The sequence below is a fragment of the Megalobrama amblycephala genome, linkage group LG16 (assembly GCF_018812025.1).
Source record: "Megalobrama amblycephala isolate DHTTF-2021 linkage group LG16, ASM1881202v1, whole genome shotgun sequence".
NCBI classification, from domain to species: Eukaryota; Metazoa; Chordata; class Actinopteri; order Cypriniformes; family Xenocyprididae; genus Megalobrama; species Megalobrama amblycephala.
The window spans coordinates 36,755,256-36,780,440 of NC_063059.1; the positions used below are offsets into that span (position 1 = coordinate 36,755,256).

General features: G+C 35.9%; 1 protein-coding gene across 1 annotated transcript; it reads right to left on the reverse strand.

Moving 5' to 3' along the window:
- On the reverse strand, positions 1-24,514 carry LOC125248434 (NACHT, LRR and PYD domains-containing protein 3-like). Its single transcript, XM_048160303.1, has 11 exons — positions 24,255-24,514; positions 23,899-24,026; positions 23,586-23,699; positions 23,321-23,401; positions 21,445-23,220; positions 20,484-20,654; positions 10,518-10,688; positions 8,248-8,418; positions 7,939-8,112; positions 1,561-1,738; positions 1-1,203 (listed from the first exon to the last, which is right to left on the reverse strand). Exons 2-10 carry the CDS (start codon positions 23,997-23,999, stop codon positions 1,576-1,578), a joined length of 2,922 nt encoding a protein of 973 aa, XP_048016260.1. The 5' UTR covers positions 24,000-24,026; positions 24,255-24,514; the 3' UTR covers positions 1-1,203; positions 1,561-1,575.
- Between the last annotated feature and the right edge of the window lie 671 nt (positions 24,515-25,185).

Sequence of the window (25,185 nt, forward strand, 5' to 3'; positions counted from 1 at the left end):
TTACTTAATAAATATTTTAATTACTCTGTGTAGGCTATATGATTTTTTGATTACAAAGTTCTAGTACTAGTTTTGTCACTTTTGTCACACTCCTGAGGTGTATACAATCTACATTGTAATCAAGCACTGGATTATCTAGTAAATCCAAAACTACTCCAAATTGCCAAAAGTGATTTTAGGCACTTAGGGTGTTTTCACACCTGAGCATTTGTTTCGGAACCTGGTACATTTACATAACGCATTTTACAATGCAGATTGTGTCAAAGCAGCTTTACATTGATAACTGGTATGTAATTGTGACTGCACAGCAGCTCTTAAACAATGGTGTCAGTGCAGGCAGACCAAATGACTGCTGAATATCAAATGTCAAGTCAAATGTCCCCAACAAAGCAAGCCAAAGGCAACAGCGGCAAGGAACACAAACTCCAACAGGTGACATCAGGTGGCAAACTTGTTAAAATGGAGGAAAAAAAAAAAAAAAGTTGTGTAATTGCGCTTCTCCATGTAAGAACGCTATAGAAAAAGCTGCTCTAGCTGCATTATAACATTCATATACTGTTTACATGTGTCTACACACTTCGTCTATTAGACAGCGCTGGGAGATACAGAGAGATCATGCTTGAATTTGTACGAATGTAGGACATAATTTATCATCGGGAATGGTGGCTACATTTGTAGTGCTGGCGTGAGTCTCACCAGTACAAGCCACAATATGCTCATGAAGCAAACTTGTTAATCATTTTAATGGATGACACAGAGCAAACTCTGACCAATAAGGGGACAGTTGTACACACATGTGATTTGCATAAATTGTATGCTTTGAAATATTGCCTTGTGAAAGCAAACTAAACCAAGAAGAAAATGCAACATTGTAACAAATTAAGTCAATCAATCAATCTACAGGTGTGAAAACGCCCTTATTTTCATGCATTAAATTGAGTCTTAAAATATATAGTAAGATCAAATCCTGTAATAGTGTAAATCTGATGATGTACATAGATCAAAAGAACAGACCCACCAAAAAACAAACAAACAAAAAAACAAAAAAAAAAAAACTAACAAAAAAAACAAGAAACTGGTGTGAAGTCTCAAACTCATGTCAGTGTGATCACTGTGTGTCTCTGTGTCTTCAGTCTCTGTAGCTCCTTATTCACCATCAGCTGATCCTGAGGAAACTGGACTGACGTCTAAACACTGAGAGTCCTACAATAAATCACACAGACAGTCACATATGAGTATGAGACATTACTGCTGTCACATCACATCAGGAGATCAATTCAGAACAAACACAGCCAGATATATTAGTATATTCATATTAGAGCCAGAGATATGAACGAAAAACTGCTAATAGATTAATAACAGTAAATGATAAATAACTCTCTCTTAATCACTTACACAGACACTGTTGAAAATATTCATATATTCATAGATCATATTTACATCACAAAATTAAACTCTTATTAAAAACAGTTCACAGAGAATAAAGTGGAGCTGAATTATCTCTAGTTACACACATGAGGCCTGTTACTGAGCCAATTTAAATGCCTTAAAAATACTCACAATATTTTAGCTCCTTCACTTTATAATTTGGATATCCTTCAGATCAGAGAGCAACTTCACTCCTGATTGTCCTAGATTATTCCCACACAGACTCAGACATCTCAGGTGTGAGGGGTTTGATCTCAGAGCTGAAGCCAGAGCAGCACAACCTTCATCTGTGACTCCACAATCATTCAACCTGTAGAGAACAATGACACAGTTTGAGTTGTAGTTCAAGTGTCTGTAGTTTGTGATTCACTCAGATCAGGAGAGGAGATATAATGACAAGCATTGCCACATACTGCTGCTGACAGAATGAGATTCATGCTTGTTGATGCTCCATGTGATGTTTGAAACTGTCATGTGCTTCAGGACTGAACAGACACAGAGATCTGAATGTGAGATATTGTTTCATAGTGATATAATGACAGTTCTGTCTGGAGAAACAGTCACTTGCTCCTCTAGTACATTCCTAAGGACATTTGCGTCACAGGACCCACATGTTCCCCATTACATATTTCACATTATCAACTCTTGTGATCAAGATTTAATTGTGTCATGTTTGGTCTCATCTTGCATCTTATAAACTGAATAGAAATGTTATGAACTCAAGAGATATTCAAAGTCTTAATGTAAGAACTACAGCCTACACATGCATTAAAATCATGTTAATGAGCTTTTTTCCCCTCTGGATCATCACCCATTTACCTCCAGTTTGATGGTCTTTGGTGTTTGCATTCCTTTCATCAATCTCCTTAAATGATGCCTTTCTCAGGATATTAGAAGAGAAGGAAACTGCTGATGGAGGAAAAAGCAGAAACTCTGATGCTCCCGCCAACCAGAGTGTTGATTCTCACTATTTTACACATTATTGTTATCTGGACGTTCTACATATTAATGTTTTCCGAATGTTTAGGTTTGTTTTCCTATCAGATCTAAGTTTCAAACAATATGATGTTACATATTAATAACAACTTTAATTGAGTCATTTCCAGGGGTTCCCAATTCCAGTCCTTATCTGACATACTCAGTTAAGGTGTGGGTTACATTTAATCGTAAATGTGCTGAGAAGTGGACTTAACAGGGCATTTCGCCATCATAAGATTCAAATCCGAAGCAGGTGTGTTTGTATGTGGCTGTTCATGGGTGTAAAGTGCGTGAGACACAACAGTTATAAGTCAACTATCATGATTACAGACTTCCGCACCGCCACAAGGTAATAAATTTAAGTTAAATCTGAGGTATAAACTGGTGTCATTTCATTGTAATATTACACAACTGGTTTAGTACACCAAATCCTTCTCTAATACGAACCAGAGGATGTTTAATCATGTATATCTTTCCACCTCTAGTCTCTAATGGCCTAACATGGTCAACACTGCAGAAAAACTACCATGTCAAGAACCTTTTGACTAAAATGTTTATTAGTTTCAGTGACATTTATTAATTCTTATTTAGTTTTTATTTAATTTTACTCAACAAACTCTGTTTATGGGAAGGTTACAACTTTGATGTTCAACATATTGTTTTAGAAATGCAAACAATTAAGCATACTGAAATTTCAACTTCATTTGGTTGGTTTTATGTTGTTTAAGTTAGCTTTAAAAAATAAATATTTGCAAAATACTTTAACAAAGAATATTTGTAAAGGGAAATGTAATTATTAAAGTAGTTTTTGAAAATAAGTACATTATCTTTAAAATTTCACATGGGTTTGATTCAGATCCAGTTAGATGGTCAGTTTACACCCACCTACTGACTCGGATCAATTTATTTTTAGAACCCTTTGTCATAGATGTATTCTGGTCATTTAAAATGATAGGAATCATTCTGAAACTAATTTAACCCTCTACCGCACACATTATGATAAATCTATAAAAAAAAATATTTGACTCTTTTTCTTTTCTTAGAATGGCTTAACTTAAAGTGCTGTAAAAAAAATTTTGGAAAAAAATATTATTTTAAGGTACTTTATGATATGTTGCCATAATAATAATAATGCTTTATATTCTTTAAATTTCATTACATTTTTTCATGAATATTATTTAAATTGCAAATGTAGACAGTTAAAAACAAATCTAATACTGTTCATCATGTATCATAAAACATTGATATAAAACCAAAAACATTGCAGTTCATGAAAATTCAACATTACGCAATCTTATGAGAGGAAGTTTATGAACATGAACCCCCCATAATCCTTGAAACTTCACCTTTTTTCTGTACGAAACTTCAAAAAGCATTTTTTTTTCAGAGGTGAGACACATGTACACATTAACATTTGGTGCACTTCACCCTAACAATACACTTACAGCCACTTGCACCTGCCTTTTTGAGACACCATGGTAGGCCAGTGGTTGGTCTGGGCTAGTAGTACTGGCTGTGATGGCAGATCTCTGATATGATTTAATCCATAATACAAATGTCATGGCAGTCCATAGCATACTACTAATCAACATTATATCACTAGCATTAATGTTGTTATTGTTACAGCTTAACAGACTGCAGCTGGCCTTTGCTAGCTATCTAACCTATTATAATAATGGCATTCCATTATTGTGCAGTGTTGCCATATGGCAACACAGACATTTTCTCGATTTACCAAAAACTAATTTCATAAAAACTTTTTTGAGTGGTGAATATGTCATCATAACTTACCTGAGATGATGTTAACAATTTTTTTGTGAATGTGACATGGGCGGGTCCTTGTTTGTTACTGACGTTTTAGTTTGCTTTCAGCAACTACTGACAAGAGACAGCGGACTGTCAGAAAATCGCGCCACAGAAAAAAATTGCATGTGATGTGACTTAACCAAAGCACATCATTGGCTAAACTAAGGTCTTCTCATACCAACAAAAAAAACTAGAATGTTCTCTTAAAGAGACGGTGGCAAGGAAATGAACACAATGAGTATGTTGCCATACTATGCGGTAGAGGGTTAATTACTTTCATTGTACTTCTGTCTCATTTTCCCTTATCTTGAGGACCACATAAGTAAAAAATGGCTCATCTTACCCCACTCTCCCCTACAGATTATCATCATGTATCAGGCAATAGCAAAGCAAGTATTGGTCATCTAGGAGTTGATACTTATCAATAACAGAAACTATCAGGTTTATGTCACACTTGTTAAAATCCATAATGTTATGTGGAATAGCAGTTTCTCATCACGACTGATTTGGTAGTTAACAAATGTTAAAATAAAACACTTTCGGTGCACAGTTAACATTTTCGTCAATGCATCTCTGACGGATCCATGACCATCATGTCTCACCACAGACAGTAAAGTGTTATTGTATGTGTTTCATGTTATCCCTTATTCATTAATTCTGTGTTATTATTTTATTCCATGCCAATGTAACGGGGAAAAGAAAATCATAATGAATTGTGCCAAAATGTTTGTTTATCTTTTACAATAATTATAAAATATTAATTGAAAAGAATGTATTAGTACATCTAAAAGAAGGGGATATGGGGACACCTACAGGTGACTATCAGTGGAATCGGCCATTTTCTTCTCAGTCGCATTAAGCTGTTGAGGAGAATGTGACCGGATTGGCTGTATTTCACTTCTGTATGGTGTCATTTCATTTATTCCAGTACAGTAAACAAGAGTGAGCTCAGCCTACGTCTCCATGTGGTCCTTTCCGGGAGGGTTAAAACAAACCAGAAGAGGGGGTTACACAGATTCATTGACAGTGTGAGGATATGACATCATGGGTATGTAGTATGTAGAATGAACTTGAATGTACATACATGGCATGAATGAAATTTGAGTATTTATATTACCAGCACATAATTCAAAACTGTTTTGAAAAGTGTTAGAATGCATTTGTGTTAATGTACATAATTTGTATTCCCCAGTGTTGAAACTGATTAATGTAAAAACAACCATGAAGAACCATCGGGTGTGGATTTTTATTCATTTAATATCACCCCTTACAGGAGTATTACAATGTTGAACTCCATCATATCGCAGGGATGATAATCCTCCAGTCTAAAGTGAACGCTATCACCGCGCTTTTCAAAGCAGATGCAGAAGTGAAGTCCCATCTCTTCACCTGCACATAACACACCCAGGCACGGAAGATAGCACCATACTTTTTCTTGTTAGTAAACCTGTGGACTCAACGTCCTAGAGGCAGGGGTTTGTGCAACCACAAACACAATACTTTACCATGATGATGAAGTACAAAAACTACAGAAAACACACTGAATCATGACCACTCTAACTAAATACCAACCTACTCTGCCCTCAGCCAACGCAGAGCCCAGCAAACGACTCCCTCTCGTGACGTAAAATGACACAATGTTTAAAAAAAGCTTTTTTATGATGTTGCAGTGTGTTCTGAATAGAGTGGTGCAGGTATAACATCACTTTGTAGGCCAGTCAGAAGTTAGCATCACACTGGTTCCATTGACAAAATACCCAAGCTAAAGGAAGGCTAAAAACGAACTACACCACAAACTTCAACGTCACCATCAATAAGCTTCTGAAAACATTTTCCCAGTACGTTTGCATTACAATAGTTTATAAGAGCACAATTATGAGCATAATGAGGCTGTAAAAGCAGACTGAGCTTACTTTCTCAGAGTGATGACGTTTAATGTCCCAGACTGCCTATGTAGTCCCATTTAGGCACTTGTTAGCAACCGCCTTTTTCAAGACACATAACATCTTAAAAAAAAAATCACAAATTGGATAATAATACTGAAGCATTTTATGTTGTTAAATAAAACATGAAACTGTCTTAAGCTTGCATTTACCACAGACCTTATTTCAGCCATTTAACCAAAATCCCATTCAAAAAACCATTGACTTCAGGGCAATGGAACCGGAAGTGCTAAAATGCTAACTCACTTCTGTGTTTTGGCCTACAAAGTGATGTCATACCTGCACCACTCTATTAACATATTTTGTTAAGTGAAGTGAGCTTCAACAGATATCCTGTGATCAGGGACTAGGGAGCAGTGAACACTGCGTAGGAACCCTGTCAATTTAGATGTGCCTGAGTTTATGAAGGTCTCATGAGCTGATGATCTGATTGAGTTGTGTTAAAAAAGACATAAAAACTGTGTAGAGAGGGGAGATGCGTTTGAGGACTGGAATTGACCCTTCGCAAAGACCCGCCCACCTTAGTTACTGTTGCTGTGTCCGACAAGCCGTGGCGCTGTCACACCACACACAGTGAAAAGTACATCGTGGAGCAAAGAGGACACTGACAACACGTCGACAGACAAGACAAAACAGGTTACTTATTATATTAAACAGTCCCAGTCCCAGCTTTCAAACTGTGTAGTTTTTTTTAAGAAATTCAAACAATAAAAACCGTTTTGTGGCTCTTTAATGTGTCGTGACCATAGTCGTGACAGATTGCTGAAGCACCTCAGCTCAACCGGCTCGTAAACCGATCATCTCTTACTACTAGTTCATTTGTAGCATCAAATAAACATGAATGAACATGAGAAGGAATGTTGTTTCAAATGCGGAAAGACGTTACTACACACCATTTTTACTCCAAGTTTTACTCCACTGAGGTTAATCTTCTAACTCCTGACTGCTTTGTCGGACAAAATGGCGGATTGGGCATTCTGATTGGTTAGATCTAGGGCTGCCCGATATATCGCATGCGATTGTTACGCGCATTTCGTCAGTAAAGCTGGTTCCCTGATTACCGCTAAATCGCCATCACCTGCTTTCAAATGGAGCAGCATTTAATAGACAGAGCCGTAGATCACTGACAAGCCACGCAATATCGCGTTCATATCGCAGATGAATCGCCTTCGATAATGAACGCGATATTGCGTTATATATATCGGGCAGCCCTAGTTAGATCGCTTGTCAATCAAACTCTCTGTGAAGGGTCAATTGAGAACACCTGAATTAATTATACTAAAGTCAGATAGATAATTATGTACATCATTCTAAATCTGCTTTTTGTTCAGATTATTGCTTCAAAATTGTGGCGTTAGCCTCCAGTCGTACATCATATTTCACAGTTCCCTTGCTTAAATTCAAGTCATGACATCTATGAGAGAACATGATGAGCTCATTGGATTTCAAAACAAGTAAAAATCAAATGAAAATAGACTCTTAAGTTGATGATACAACTTTTTGAGCAATATTGCTGGGCAGTGTTGCCAAGCGATGTTGCTTGGGCACATTCCCATTGAGAATGGGCAACAACTTTTGATCTAAAGTATCCAGATAGGAACACTGCCTGGCAACATTCCTCAAAAAGTTGCCCCATGTATCATCACCTTTACACAGACAAAGGCTGGTAAATGTTCATGTATCAAATGTTTATTTTACAAGATGATTTTAGTATTGAAATTTACAATAAAGGATTTACCTTACTAAGGACAAAGACGTGTGACTAACATAGAGATGATCTTACCTCAGTGTCTCCAGTTTACAGTGAGGATCCTCTAGGACAGCAGAGAGAATCTTCACAGCTGAATTTCCTAGTTTATTCACAGACAGATCCAGATCTTTCAGGTGTGAGGGGTTTGATCTCAGAGCTGAAGTCAGAGCAGCACAACCTTCAACTGTGATGCCACAATTCCACAACCTGTAGAGAACAATGACACACTCTTCACTCTCTCAGTTCAGATCAGTTTAACAGGTACAAAAATAAACACAGCAGCAGAAGAGGCTAAACAACTTTACATTGTGTCTCATCTTTGAAAGTCAAATATGATTGTACCAAAGTATCTCCAGTTTACAGCGAGGATCCTCCAGTAGAGCTGAGAAATGCTTCACAGATTCTCCTATTTTATTCTCAGACAGATTCAGTTTTCTCAGGTGTGAGGGGTTTGATCTCAGAGCTGAAGTCAGAGCAGCACAACCTTCATCTGTGACACCACAACGAATCAACCTGTAGAGAACAATGACACACTCTTCACTCTCTCAGTTCAGATCAGATCAGTTTAGCAGTGAATCCATTATTAAAGAGAAAATACAAACATAAAGTAAAAATCGATATGTTTGATGGATCAGGATCTGTATTTTTTATGTCTACACCAGACATGACTTTTATTGTGTCACTTCACGCCGCAACAGCTAAAAGCTGTCTACATTGAATGCGACAAGATGACCGTTGGAAAGCACTTGGACTACATCAGAAATAGAACGGGGAATCCGTTTACTGTCGGGGAAAATTTGTCGCCACATCCAGTGTCAATATCATTGATTATAAAGGGTTCTATTGTCTTTTGTCAGCTTGCATCTGGTGTAGACACAGTGTAATAATAATAATGTAACAATATGTATGAAGTACTGATTCATTATGAATTTAATAAAATCTTTTTTCAAAGAAAACCACAAAAAACATTACTTAATTATTTCATTCCATGCAGTCAACAAATTGCAAAAAGTTTGCAGGGCGAGGCCGAGAGCAGTGAGAGAATGGGGCAAGGCCGGTGGCGTGATTGATAATGAGCATCACCTGTGTGTCACACTGGTCTCGTATCTCTCACGGAGGAAAAAAAGAATGTGGCAGCAGCTAAAAGTTAAGTATAAAATCACAACTAAATCAGGTAAAGCTTTAAGGATATAAGGTTCATGGATATAGGCTACATGACTTTAGAAACATTTGACATTAAATAAGTAGATATAATTTAGTGTCTGCTAGATATCATATAGTGTCTCAGTGTGCAGCAGCTTTTTCCACATAGTCTAATGCTCTTTTCACATAATTAAATGTTCTATAATCGAACCTGTTACATGTCTTAATTAGGGTAATGCAATTATCATTTGACTTCTATTCAGCCAACAGCAAGAAGGCAGAGGCTCGCAAAATCGGGAGAGGACCTGAACCACCACTGACAGATGAAGAGGAGATGGAGGAAGAATATTAAAATCCAACAGGAAAAAGAATAACTGTTGCTTTTGTATTTGTAGCAAATATATCCCCCAGGAAACAAGACTAAATATATTATATCATCTTTCTTATATAGATAATGCAGCTTGATTTAAGAATTTTTAAATATTTTTTACTTGAAATAAGACAAAAATACTTAGTAAGAAAAGCATTTTTTGCAGCGTGAATGAATGAAGTATTTAAACATCGCTTGCCCTTTAAAAATAGGGAGGAGACCGAAAGAAACTGAGTTTATTGAAGAAAACCTGCTCCCGACCAGGTTAGGGTCACAGAGAAAGTTACCATGGTAAGTGACTCCGAATATAAATGACCTCTCTTTCAGAAACGGGCTTGACTTACCCTGCTTTCTTTGGTTTGGCATACCTCCCATTCTTAAATGGAAAACCCAGAGATTCTATCATTTCTGGGTTAACATACTCAAAGAGTTTTCACTTAACCTCCTTTCTGAAACAGGCCTCTAGCCTGGACCATTTATGTTGTGTTTTGTTCTGTTTATGTTTGTGCAGAAGTTGTCTGTGAGGGGCTGCCGCTTTTACTTTTGTTTTGTGTTTTGTGATTTTATGATTATTAAAGTTGAGAAACGTTCGCCGGTTCACGCCTCCTTCTTTCCTGAACACTAACCTGGTCATAATTAGAAAGTATCTCTTTTAAAGTCCATATTGTTTCAAAATTAAATTAATACTTTGATTTGAAACGCTGTTTGAAATCAGTCTCTACATCCCAGTCAACCCATTTTACCCGTCAGAGACAATAAAATATCATAAGACATAATCTGAATGTTAACACTTCCTCTTTCCATTAACTCCCTGTATTATCTGCGACTTCATTCACAAATGTTTGAATAAAATGCCCGCTGATGTACTAAAAACTCTTGATTCAAGTCTGTTTAAAGTCAAGAGACTGAAATGTTGATTTTGTGAAAGTGTGTATTTCAGTGTGACTCTCAGTCCTTCAGTATCATGTGACTGAGGAGCAGCTCATGTGTTCAATCATTTACAGTTCAGTCAGCTGAACTCACAGCAGCAGAAAGAGGCTGAACACTTCAAATATACTTTACATTGTGATTCATGTGTGAGAGTCAATTATGATCTTACCACAATATCTCCAGTTTACAGTAAGGGTTCTCCAGTAAAGCAGAGAGAAGCTTCACTGAATGTCCTAGTTCATTCTTAGATAGATCCAGATCTCTCAGGTGTGAGGGGTTTGATCTCAGAGCTGAAGCCACAGCAGCACAACCTTCCTCTGTGGCGCCACAATCATGCAACCTGTAGAGAACAACGACACACTCTTCACTCTCTCAGTTCAAATCACCTTAACAGGTACAAAAAACAAACCAACTAACCTTGATTAACAAGTCACCATTCTATACAGACTATTATATATTTCTAATTGATCAGTCATAAAAAAATAAAAAAAAATAAAAAAAAATCAAAAATCTTTCTATACATGCTTCAAAAATTCCAATTAAAATTGGATGTTTACTAAGAAGACAGCCGCAGAGGAATGATGATTCATTTATGTTTGTTAAACAATGTATTACTTGTGGTGATCTTGTGGTGAAGGATAAAACAAAATCAACATATTGAAAAGCTGATTTTAAAGCCAATACAAAAATAGGATGATAATTACTGACCCTTAAAAAGAGAGGGGCAAGAAAATGAGTATTAATCAAGCAACTGAACCTCCTAAATATGATTACTGATTATGCCGATTATTATGTTTGATTATTGTTGTATTCAATCAAGAAAAAGCAATTACCCTGCCTCCTTGTTTAGATTTTGGATGTCTGTTGCTACACATTTGGGCAATGTATAAAATATTAGGCATGCATACAATATTATTATTATTATTATTTATTTTTTGTTTCTAAGAAATGTATGAAATGTACAGTTATTGTTGGATAACCCAATGTCTGCAATAAACAACATCAACATCAGTACAAATAAAAGACACTGATACATTAGTACCCCCGACGCCTAGAAACCCAGAGCTGAGGACAGGAAACCCCAAGATGAAGATGGGAAGCCCAGAGCTGACTACACCTTTGACTCAAAAGAGAGATGTATTTTATACCTTAATGATGAAGTTTACCTTTACATTTTTGTTTATTATAAAAAGAAAAGTAACCAATTAAAAGAAATTCAATTAATTACAAAAGCTGCCTACCTTGGCTTGATTTATAGTGTTTTAAGACTTTGAACAAGAACGTACCACAGAGGAGTCTTCTGACCAAACTGTAAGTTAACGAGTTTGTTTGCTCATATAATCTTTAGGGTATTAATTTAGCTAATTTGGCAACACTTTACAATAACAGTACATGAAAAATCATGAACTAATACCTGAATTAATAGTTACTTCAACATGAACTCATGATTAGTTAAGATATGAACTAATCATGAACTAATGAAGAGTGATGCTTAACTATGACAGGATTCATGCATGAAAACAGCAGCCTTGACTACACGTTAATACATGTTTGATAATTAATGCATTAATTAACATTTAGTGTTAAACTAAATAAATCAGGCTCCATAAGAGTAAACAAGAAGTACTCTGAATTTGAATTAAACGTGATTTAATACCGTCATAATTTACACTTTATTATCATAATCTGCCACCTGCAGCTTTGTGACAAATAATTGGAATGGCACATGGTTATTTAGCCATTAATTACATAGATCCGTCTAATCAAATGTGGAAAATAGACTAACTACCACTAATAAATTTAATTTGATCTAAACTGTTTTCTGATTTTCATAGTTCATTTATATTTAATCATAGCTAAATAGTCATAGTTTATTCCCGGGAACTAAAGTATGTAGGGTTTGTTTCTGTTGGGACACTCATTAGTGGCGCATGCTAGGTATTCTCTTGGCGCGTTTGTTGTGTTGCTGGCATTTTTGACTGTGTTGTGAATTCTCTCCTTTAAAGTTTGCTATGTGTGTGACGTTTTAAGTTATATCTTACGTAAGTAACGTAGTGCAATGTTTCCTGCGTGTATGAGCTCAGCGTATCTGCCTATTCACTATCACTCCAGCGGAGCAGTCAGATCGCATGCTCTCACTAAAGTGCAGCGTTTATGTGCAAGAGTAAGTTAACGATAAGTAAGTTTTAATTCAATGTATATTGTTGTTAATTAAGATCGTTACACTGTATTGCAGCAGTATTAGCTTTAGTTCATTATGTCCTTTATGCTTCGCGATCTTTCTGAATGTAATTTGATCCTGTTTAACGAGCTTAACGTTACTTGTCCCACTAGCATCGCGGCTAGTTTTAGTAATGTTTACTAAACTTATTTGCTCCAAGTTTAACCTTTCTCAGTAAGATATCATTCTGTGGTCGCCATTATTACTGCCTGTATTAATAATTTCCCTATATCATTCATATTTTGTGGGTTTTGTAATCTTTATTACACTGCAGTTTAATATTGCTGACTCATGCCGATATATTACTCGGTCATATTTATATATCAGTTCATTATGTAAAGTTGTTTTTAATTGAGTTTGTAATCTGTTAAATTGTTGATTGTATTTAGAAAATGAATATTTATTTCTGTTGTTTTATTTATTTCAGAAAACTACCTCACGTACACTACTATGTGTATATGGTCACTCTTGTGCAATAAACAGTTAGTTCTGCAGCGGTCAATAATAATATATATACACCAGCTTTCAGTGGGGCAATCCCCAACAGACTGCTTTGGTAAACCGAATTGATAATTAAAGACATATTTACATGTATGTTTTATTGGGATTTTCAGGTTATGTGCAGTTATTAACTGTATTTGTATTTTGTCGATTAAATGTATATGCTTTGATTAGCATTAGCTTGTGGACGTGCCTGATTTTACATGTAAATGTGCCTTATGTGTGTCTTTACAGGTATGTTTATGGCTTGCTTTCAAGTCCATATATGTTTAATTATATAAATAAAAATAAAATACAAATACTTTTTTTTTTTTTTGTACCGGGGTGTAAAGGAATAAGGATGGCACTCTTAGTGTTTATTCATATATTAGTTAATGGTTTGTTAATGTATACTTATGTCATGACTTTACTTGAGGGGGCACATCATAATTAATTCACTGTTAACTACTTACCAAATTCAGCTCATGATTTATCATTAACTTAATATCAAATACACATGTACTAACACAACTATATAAGTATTCAGCCCAGTTAAGTGATGTTGTGTGACTTTTCAAAAAGTCAGAGAATGGAGGTACAGTATTCCTCAGGAACTGTTCACAGTAGTTTTAGTTTGATAGGAAAGAATGTCACAATACATATTAAGACCTTTTAAGATAAATTATTTGTAACGATTCGGGACTCATGGTAAGATCCATATGCGGGAACTGACAGGATTGTAACAGGAACAGATGGTGATCATGACATTATTAGTGTATTTAGTATTTTATGTGTTTGATAAGGAGGATCAGTGAAAATGACAAACTAATCCTGTGCCTTTTAGTGATGTTTATAATGAAGCTGCTGATGTCAGTAGTTTAAATTATACAACAATAATTAACAATAATAAATTGTTTAAATTTATTTCAAAGTCCAAATATTTATTATTCCTTCTTATAGAGACTGTTTGATTTAGTTTACCCTAAATGTTAATTAATGCATTAATTATCAAACATATATTAACGTGTAGTTAAGGCTTCTTTTTTCATGTATGAATCCCTATGACTCCTGTCATAGTTAAGGATCACTCTTCATTAGTTCATGATTAGTTCATATCTTAACTAATCTTGAGTTCATGTTGAAGTAACTATTAATTCAGGTATTAGTTCATGGTTATTCACGTACTGTTATTGTAAAGTGTCACTGAGGACGGGCTCGATGAAGCAGCTTCAACTCAAGCTCTGATATACCCCCCAGTGAATAAATATAGGATATGATTACATAGGGCAAGGTACCTGAGATGAAGGTGGAGTGATGCTGGAACAGCTAAGACTGAAGAGAGGTAAGCAGCTGCTTATATATTGGAAGATTAGATGGGCTCGCTCCTCCCTAAATTACGTTTAGGAACTTCACTAATTTTAAATGCTTATAATTTAGGCCAGACTCGACTTACTTTACCTAACCTGAGAATAATAAATAATAAGGTTAAAGGTGCCCTAGATTCAAAAACTGAATTTACCTCGGCATAGTTGAATAACAAGAGTTCAGTACATGGAAATGACATACAGTGAGTCTCAAACACCATTGTTTCCTCCTTCTTATATAAATCTCATTTGTTTAAAAGACCTTTGAAAAACAGGCGAATCTCAAAATAACACCGACTGTTATGTAACAGTCGGGGTGTACGCCCCCAATATTTACATATGCCATCCCATGTTCCCAACATTATGAAAGGCATTAGACAAGGGCAGAATGTCTGGATCTGTGCACAGCTGAATCAACAGACTAGGTAAGCAAGTAATAACAACAGCGAAAAATGGCAGATGGAGCAATAATAACTGACATGATCCATGATATCATGATATTTTTAGTGATATTTGTGAATTGTCTTTCTAAATGTTTCGTTAGCATGTTACTAATGTACTGTTAAATGTATTTAAAGTTACCATCATTTATTACTGTATTCACGGAGACAAGAGAGCCGTTGCTATTTTCATTTTTAAACACTTGCAGTCTGTATAATTCATAAACACAACTTCATTCTTTATAAATCTCTCCAACAGTGTAGCATTAGCCGTTAGCCACAGATAGGGTTGCCAACTTCTGGAAAGGAAAATAAGAGACAATCGTGGTTCTTTATAGGAAAATAAGGGACAGAATAAGGGACACTCAAAATATTTGTATTATACCACACAGTGTTTGTCATTTCACTATCTGCAGTTAAGTATGTGTGTAAAAGGTTCTCAGACATAAACACATTTGGGTAAATTTGTGTCAAAATCAACCAAATTTCAGAAACTTTACCTGCTCAAATTTTTGATTTTCCTTTTTTTTTTTTCTTTTTTTTTTCTAAAGAAAGACAAACATAAATCAAGAAGAAAGCTAAAATATTAAATGTAATGGATGTATATTTACTGAGTAATCCAATATTTTGTAGAGGGGGGGCAGAATTACAATTTTCACCTGAGATTTGGAGTCAGATTACGGGGGGGGGGGTAAAATGAATTTAGGAAAACATATTTTACACAGAGATTGGTAGGACTGTTAGTTAAATCTGTTGACGTTAGTAATCTTTGTTGCATTATATGCCAACAGTTCAAAAATGGCAAAAAGCACTTCTTGTGTTTTTCGCCCAAAGTTTGCATTTCTGTAACTCATATTACAGATATCCTTTTAGATTATAATTCTTAAAAAGCTTTTCTTTTCTTAATTTTTAAGTCCCAATATGATATCTCGTTTTTTTCTATCAACACAATTGGACATTCCTGTCTGAGTGCCATAAATAGTATTTTTCCAAAGTTTGTGTGCCTGTAATTCTAAAAGTATTAAATATATCTCGATATCAGTCTATATTCTAATTCTTAATAAACTTTTCTAGGCCCTATATGTTTCAGTCCCATATAATGTGGCTCCATGTCCAAATTGTTGAATTTGACCCATTTTCTATATATATATATATATATATATATATATATATATATATATATATATATATATATATATATATAGCTACACCAACGGATATTAAACATCAACCTCTATTCAAAATCCATAACCATAAACCATAAACAACAACAACAACAACAACAAAAATGTCAGCAAGATAGGCCTACATAGATGGCATAAAATTTGAAAGCAGAATAACTAAACATCTTTAAAATTTAAGCCAATAAAGCATTTTTTTTAAACAATGGTACTTAAAAGTTTGAACTAAATGTTGTTGCAACCATGTATGAATAAATAAAAATGAATATTTTTCAATTAAAGAGAAGTAGAGAATTATGGGCTGGTTTTGGTGCTTGAGACTTTATTATTTTGTGTTTCAATTGTAGGGCCTCGCTCGACAGAACTTACCAATGACTTTATCAATGAACAACATGATTGAACAAAGCTTCATTTGGTCCAAAAGATCCATTTCCTGACAGGAAACACCTAGCCTTAACAGAAGTGATGACGTGACTTCTTTTAACAAAGGACTCTGTCTAAAGGACTTCTTAGCTCATCAGCAATAAACTAATCAGAACCCATCACGTGGATCTGATCACATTAAATCTATTGATTCTCTCACAAAACCCTCTTGTATTATCAGACGGAACAGGAAAACACCCATCAACGGATTTAAAGACGAATCTGTCCTATCAATACCTCCCTTGTGTGAGCAATCCATCCTGACCCGGTCACTCGTGACTCCGGTCAAAGTTTAAACTATACTTAAGGACTCAATCTTGAATCTCAAAAGGGACAATTGTCGATTACTTAAAGTATTAACTATATCCAGAATAACATTTGCTATGATGTGATTACTAACATGTTGGATTCAATGCATTATATGTTTGTATTCCTGTATGCATCTTCTTTCTCTTATAATCATTGTTTTTAATTAGGTCAGTCTAGTAATATGTGTGGAAGAAGTGTGTCATGTTTGAACTCTAAATACAGAGTTTATAATTCTCTGTAATTCTGTGTGAATGAAACATTGAAATTCAGTATCAGGAAAATATTAAGAAACTTTATAAAGTTGTTAATAAAACAGGAGAATGTTCTGCAGATATCACGCGATGTGATCAATAGACAATAGACAAGGCGTGTCTAATCTCCGTAGCAACGTCTCATTGGAGGATCGCATCTGAAGGATGGAGCTAAAATTGCTCCCTTAAAACTATGCTGTCCGAACAAGCTAATGTCAGAAATAGGTCAGAAAGCGCTCGAAATCGGTCAGAAATCGGTCAGAAGTCGGACTGAAGCACAGTCGTGGAAGCCCGGTAGCCGAAGCACCGCTACTTTGACCACGGCGGAAAAGTCGCATGGGTCATTGAGAACTGATTGACCGGGGCTGATTTTCCATCTAACAGTCGCCGACTTCAACCACGAGCTGCGCCGCTGATCATTCAACAGCCGTCACATCCAGACTCCAAAACACTTCGTGAAATATCTGACCAAAGTCTCCCAAGAAGAGAGCCGCTCAAGCCAGATGCTCAGAACAGTTGCACCAGCCAGCAACATCCTTCAAAGCTTCCGCGCAACCCACAGGGCTTTCCCGAGAAGACGTCACCTGAAAGACAGCCAATCCAGAACGGGATTCCGCTGTACACGAGTCACGGAACAACCCGATTACCTCAGCTGTCAGAGCAAACGCAGGTACAAGCAAACTTCTCTCTCTCTTGCTGGAAACTGGTGAAACTCCTTTAAACCTAAAGAATCAAGCCAAAGCTCTGCTTTTGTGATTTTCCTCAGGTTATGAGTTAAGTTAGCACTGAACTTGGGACTTTTCATGACTCATATCAACTCTGCGAATGTGTGTGCATGTATGTGTGTGTGTGTGTGTGTGTGTGTGTGTGCTTAGCCTTAGTTTCTTGTAATCATTAGAAGTAGTCAATAAACCTTGTTTTGATTTTCACATATACGAGTTTCTTGTGCTGTGTGTCAAATTACTGCCTTAAACGTAAAAGATTAAGTTATCTCTTGCTTATAATATAATAATTACAATAATAACAATAATCATAATAAAATATTGTTACTGTTGGCCGCAGAATAATATTTTATCCAGAATTGGTAAAATACTCTAACCTCAATTTTCGCTGGACGAATAATTGATGAAGTGTTAAATATTAATTCTGAATCATTTACAGTGAATCATTTACAGTTGATTCAATTCTTATTCCCTGTAACAATTAAATTGAGCTAATAAATGACCTAAGTTCCCTACACAATAATGAGGTCCAAGTTAGGCTACTTAAATGAACGTAACATGTTTTTTTTTTTTTCCTCTCTCTATTTAACAACATTAGCAATAGTGAAAGACGACTTCCCTTTTTGATCACGTCTTCCCTCAGGGAGATTGCATGTTTTCTTGCGTGGCTGAATGCTGAAATCAAACCGCGAACAGTGAAAGGGATTTGCCGTTACCGCGAGACCCGCTCGCTGTGAAGCCGACATAGAAGTCTGCTTGGTCTTAAAGCCTTCCGCGAACGACTATGTTGTCAAATTTGATTAATTCTCAAATTAAAACGCATGCCTAAGAATAAGGGACAAACTGCGTTCCGTATGCCTTTCATACGGAACGCTTTTTTGATGCCTTAAATACGGGACGATTCCGTATTATACGGAACGGTTGGCAACCCTAGCCACGGAGCACTATCAAACTCATTCAGAATCAATGTAAACATCAAAATAAACACTGTACTTACGCGATTAGACATGCTGCATGACGAACATTTGTAAAGATCCATTTTGAGGGTTATATTAGCTGTTTGAACTTTTTTTTATGTTGTTTAAGGCAAGCGTGAGCTCTTGGGGCGTGGAGCATGAGAATTAAAGGGCCACACACCCTGAATCGGCTCATTTCTAATGATGCCCCAAAATAGACAGTTAAAAAAATGAATTAAAAAAAATCTATGGGGTATTTTGAGCTGAAACTTCACAGACACATTCAGGGGACACCTTAGACTTATATTACATCTTTTTTTTTAAAAAACGTTCTAGGGCACCTTTAAAGGTGTTAAGATCAAACAAAATACACACCGCAAAACATTATCATAATTGTTGTCCCAGCACATTCAGCTGATTAAGCTGGGAGATGACAAGATATAAGCTTATATCTGCTAGATATGCTTTTTTAAGTATGGTGGTGGTTCAAATACAATCACAAAATCAATCTTAAAGGGGCTCTATGTAAGATTTTTACTTTAATAAAGCATAAAAATACCCCGATATGTTTGCAGATATTTAGGAAACATGCTAAGTTCACCTACTTGTTTCTCAGAAAAACAATGCTACAGCCAGATATTCTACTTTGAAAATGTGCGTTCCGTGTCGGAATGTCTGTCTTTGTTTTGGTCTGTGTGAAACCGTGCGCTGCCAGTTTATCCAATAGTATTTCCACATCACAGGTTGCCAGTTGGCGGAAAACACACGTATTGCAACCATGGAAACAACAAACAAACTGGGTCAGAGAATCACTGATTATACTTGACCTAAAAGCCTCTGAATCCATCTAAATATCTCTATGAGCAACAGCATAGACAGATAAATCAACTCATCAGCTTACAGTGTTTAACTCTCTTCAGCTTTCATTGTCAATTGCGCTCCCTATTGTTGCTGGCAACCGGGTCTTTGAAGGAGGGGTCGGGCCAAACAATATTTTGAAATTGGACTACAGTACCTATTTTGAACACTGGGTGTCATTCCTACATGGAGCTCCTTTAAAACTGAAAGTGAAACTGAACTTTATAGCTTACAATGACTATGTGATTTCCATAACAATGCACCAAAACATGTCTAAACAAGTTAAAATAATAACTAATGACTGAAGTATTCACAACATTATAATTGAAGGATTTGATTCTCAAAAGAAAGTCTTCAAGTGCTTCAAGAGAGCGACCATACATCTGTTGTTTTGTTTTTAATTAATTTATTCATTTTTAATCATTTACTCAATCATTTCTCATTGAATCATTTAACTGTTTCTTTGAATCATATCATTCATTTTGTTATATTACTTATTTGACTTATTTTCCTTGCTTATGCAATGCTTGCTATTGTTGTTTAATCTTGTGATTGTGTGGTTTTTAACATCACAGAAAGATGTTGTGAAGCATTTTCCATTGCCTTTGCTTTGGTACAGAAACACTTGTTGGATTTGTGCTGGTCAGAAGAAGAGCACTGAATAATACACAACTAATATTAAACCCTGTTAATCATGAACCTTCAGTAAATGTTTACTAGGTAAAAAACAGGAGCAGAGGGTCATGTGATGTGATGAAGATGAATGACATTAACTTTATCTGCAGTCATCAGAGTCATTTGAGCTGAGATTTAGTGTTACTGAACGTTTTATTTTACATGATGATAATAGTTCTAAAGTTTAAGTTTACATTAAATGAATCATCATACCGATGACAAAGATTTATGTGACTATCAGAAAGATGATCTTACCTCAGTATCTCCAGTTTACAGTGAGGATCCTCCAGTACAGGAGAGAGAAACTTCACTGAATTTGAAATTTTATTCCAGGACAGATTCAGTACTCTCAGTTGTGAGAGGTTTGATCTCAGACCTGAAGCCAGAGCAGCACAACCTTCATCTGTGAGATCACTACACTCTAACCTGTAGAGAACAATGACACACTATTCACTCTCTCAGATCAGATCAGATTAGCAATGAATCCATTATTAGAGAGAAAGTACAAACCTAAAGTACCAAACAATATATTTGATGGATCATGCCTATTTTAAGAAATAGTTACTTATTGCACAATGTCAGTGGTTTAAAAATACAAACATTTCAATTAATTCTCAATTAATTAATATTTCAATTAATTAATAATTGTTAATATCTGATATACCTGAATCATTGTTTCATATGAAAATTCTCTGACTTTAAAAACATTTGGTGTTACTGATTTGAAAACAATATCAAAATACTGACCACTAAACTCTAGATGGCATATGCAGCACTGAAGATTTGTGAACTTTTATTTTCTTAATGTTTTAACAGTGAAGTGATTGTTCTCAGATAGGGCTGTTCAACTATAATCGTGAATTATCGTGTACAAAACACAGAGTCTGTGTTTACGTAATATATGTGTGTTTGTTCTGTGTATAATTATCATGTATATATCAATACACACATACATGTATATATTTAAGAAATATATGCATGTATGTATAAATATAGAAATACATTTATATTTTTATATATTTAAATTATATATAAATGTAAATATTTTTATAGAAATATAAGATATTTTTCTTAAATATATACATGTGTGTGTATTTATATATACATAATAATTATACACAAAACAAACACACATATATTATGTAAACACAGACTCTTATTTTGTACAAGATAATCCCGATTATCGTTGAACAGCCCTATTCTCAGAGATACTTACTGAATTGATCTGGATTCTTTCATCAGAGGCAGCAGCTTCTGAAGAACATTAAGTTTTTCAGCTTCATTGTTTCCTCCAACAAACTTCCTGAGATCAAACTCATCCAGCATCTCCTCTGATGTCAACAACACAAAGACTACAGCTGACCACTGAGATGAAGAGAGTTTGACTGCATTTATTCTTCCAGATTCCAGATGCTGTTGTATTTCCTCCACGAGTGAATGATCACCCAGTTCATTCAGACAGTGGAACAGATTGATGTATTTCTCTGGAGAGTCAATGGTCCTGATTTTCTCTTTAATGTACTCAACTGTTTTCTCATTACTGTCAGATCTGCTTCTCGTCTGTTTCATTAGTCCTTGTAGGAGAATCTGATGAGACTCCACTGACAGACCCAGAAGAAACCGCAGGAAAAGGTCCAGATGTCCATTTTTACTCTCTAGAGCCTCATCCACAGCTCTCTGATGTAGGTCAGATAAAGTATATGTGAAAAACATTGAGAGGTCAGAGAACACACTAGAGAAGACCTGTGAGCTGTTCTTTATAAAATAGAGGTGCACATATAGAGCCGCTAGATGTTCCTGAATGCTCAGATGAACAAAGCTGAAGACTTTCTCCTGATACCAGCCAAACTCCTCTCTGAAGATCTGAGTGCACAATCCTGAGTACACTGATGCTTCTGTCACATCAATGCCACACTCTCTCAGGTCTTCCTCATAGAAGATCACATTGCCTTTCATAAGCTGCTGAAAAGCCACTTTCCCCAGTTTGAGGATCATGTCTTCATCTGTCACGTTCTTCTCATAGTCCTTCTCATGTTTGATGTTGGTCTGAAGGATCAGGAAGTGTGTGTACATTTGAGTGAGAGTCTTGGGAATCTCTCCACTCTCTGCTTCGCTCAACATCTTCTCTAGAACAGCGGCTGAGATCCAGCAGAACACTGGGATGTGGCACATGATGTCAAGGCTCCTTGATGATTTCAGGTGTGAGATGATTGTATTGGCCAGACTCTGATCACTGATTCTCTTCCTGAAGTATTCCTCCTTCTGTGGCTCATTGAAGCCTCGTATCTTTGTCACTCGATGGACACACTCAGAGGGGACGAGATCAGTTGCTGCTGGTCTGGAGGTGATCCAGATGAGAGCAGAGGGAAGCAGATTCCCCACAATGAGGTTCATCAGCAGCACGTCCACTGAGGCTGATTCACTTACATCACACAACCTCACATCGCTCTGAAAATCCAGAGACAGACGACACTCGTCCAGACCATCAAAGATGAACAACACTTTATATTTGTCACTGGATATTTCCATTTCTTTTGTTTCAGGGAAAAAGACATGAAGAAGATCTGAAAGACTGAGTGTTTTGTCCTTCATCAAATTGATCTCTCTGAAAGGAAGTGAAAATATGAGCTGGACGTCCTGATTCTCTTTCCCTTCAGCCCAGTCCAGGATGAACTTCTGCACAGAGACTGTTTTTCCAATGCCAGCGACTCCCTTTGTCAGCACAGTTCTGATGGGTTTGTCTTGTCCAGGTAAAGGTCTAAAGATGTCATTGCATTGGATCGGTGTGTCCTCTGTTGCTGCTCTCCTGGATTGTATCTCAATCTGTCTCACCTCATGTTCATTACTGATCTCTCCACTCTCACTCTCTGTGATGTAGAGCTCTGTGTAGATCTCATTCAGGAGTGTTGGGTTTCCCTGCTGTGCTGTTCCCTCATGCAGACACTCAAACTTCTTCTTCAGATTTGATCTAAACCTGTTGAGGACTTCATGGCTGTAAAATTAGAATACCACATTATTACATAAGTCAATAAGCATAATGTCTTTTTTATTCTGTATATCTTCAATTCATATCTTTTGTTGAAATCTTATACCTGACATCAGTCTGTGTATCTCGACTCTTATCTATTGGCACACAGCTGGGCTCTGGTTCTGATCTCTTCTGATGAACAGAACTATAATAAAGAGATATTAAAGTAATTATTAAATTATTCATTATTAAAAGCACTTAATGATCATAACATTTACAGTTGTTAAAAATCAGCTTTCATATGTTAAAATATTAGAGAAAAATAAATACTATTGATACTATTTGGCTAATATAAAAAAAACATATCTATTTTTATGAAAATAGTATACCTGAGAACAGTCTGTGTATCTCCACTCTTAAAATTATCCGGATGACCCATAGACACGTCACTCCTCATAGACACACAGCTGGACTCTGGTTCTGATCTCTTCTGATCAACTGAACTATAACAGAGAGAGATTTTGTCCTTTATAATTATTTAATACAAGGTCTTAAATTATTTTTAATCAAAAAGCACTTTATAGGGAGGCTGACCTTATTGTTTTTAAATAAAGTATTCACTTTTAACCTAACAAACACATTTTCTTGTCATCTTCTGTCATTTAAATGTGGTTTAATATAGTGTTTATTCAAAATAGCTACCTGCATCCTGGAGAAAAATCTTCATCTCTAGATGTTTGTGTGTCGTTCATGATGAAGTTAAACAGCTTCAACACAATCTGATCTCCGGATGGAAATGACATAAACACAATAATTCAGCTGAACGGATCCTGAGAGTCGGAGAAAAGGGATTATGAGACGGGGAGTTCACTCAAATACACACACAGGCAGCACAAAAGCAAAAATAATCCACAGGCAACACGGAACAGCAAATGAAACCACGTTAACGTGCTTAAAATTGAAAAATATAAAATTCATATCAAAGATCTACTGCTTCCTTAAGGGAAAATATAAATGCGGAAGTCACCTGTAAAGCCTCTCGATACCTGAACACTCACCTTGATCAACATTTAATTACATACAGATTCACAAATCTTCCTTTTCTATCAAGTAGCTACAAGTAAATTCATTTTCATTAAATACTTTGAGACTCCGTATTGTAAAGAACCGATATTCGATTTTACATGGCGAAGCTCTGAACATTACTTTCACTCTTTATTTGTGACGCGAGCGATGATGACGCCACGTTACGCGCGCGAACCCATTTTGTACAGTTGTCCCTGAAAAAAAAAATGATCACACACATTCACCTAGAATAATGTTAAAAGATAGAATAGGTCAACCTTAAATTTGGTGGGACGAATTAATTTTATTGAAGTAACGTAAACAAACCCATGTGACCCATAGACGCGCGTGACCATCAGTCGGATGACAGAAGGCACGCAGTTGATCTCGTGCAACAGGTTTTTAAGCAAAGGTTTGATTGTGTTGATAATTTGGAGGCCTTAGAAAATAATGTATCACATATGATATAGTAGGCTTAAGTACGTTGAAATGTGTTGAATGTGTTTATTTCAGATTATCCCAGGTTGCTATTGGTTAGCCTAATCATACGCGTGCATTCATGCTGTTACTTTTCATAATCAGATAGATGAAATTAAGAAATAACATTATAATAGGTCTATTTAAACATAAATATGAACTAAATACTTTTTCTTTAATGGCTACCAACACGTAGTAGGTTACAGTACAGAGAAATATCATGTGAGCAAGAGCGGATCATGAGTCGAGTCGGATCAAACATAATTTTTATTTGTTGGCCAGTTGAATTTTCACCGAAAGGTGAGGAGTTTGCATCTAAGCTCTAAATTTCAGTTTCAGTTCTTTTCCTTTCAATATAAAGTGAAGAATTACGCAAGAGTCACTGTCATATCACTGCTTTTTGTTGTTGACTTTAGAAATACTTGCCATCAAAAGTAATATGTATCA

What these genes read in the sequence shown, in the direction of transcription:
- LOC125248434 (XM_048160303.1), bottom strand. Translation starts at nt 23,999, where the DNA reads ATGTCATTTCCATCCGGAGATCAGATTGTGTTGAAGCTGTTTAACTTC. An exon ending in GATTTTTCTCCAGGATGCAG is followed by an intron (nt 23,700 to 23,898) that starts GTAGCTATTTTG and finishes TCTCTGTTATAG; the next exon opens with TTCAGTTGATCAGAAGAGAT. An exon ending in TGTAAACTGGAGACACTGAG is followed by an intron (nt 1,739 to 7,938) that starts GTAAGATCATCT and finishes TGTTCTCTACAG; the next exon opens with GTTGAATGATTGTGGAGTCA.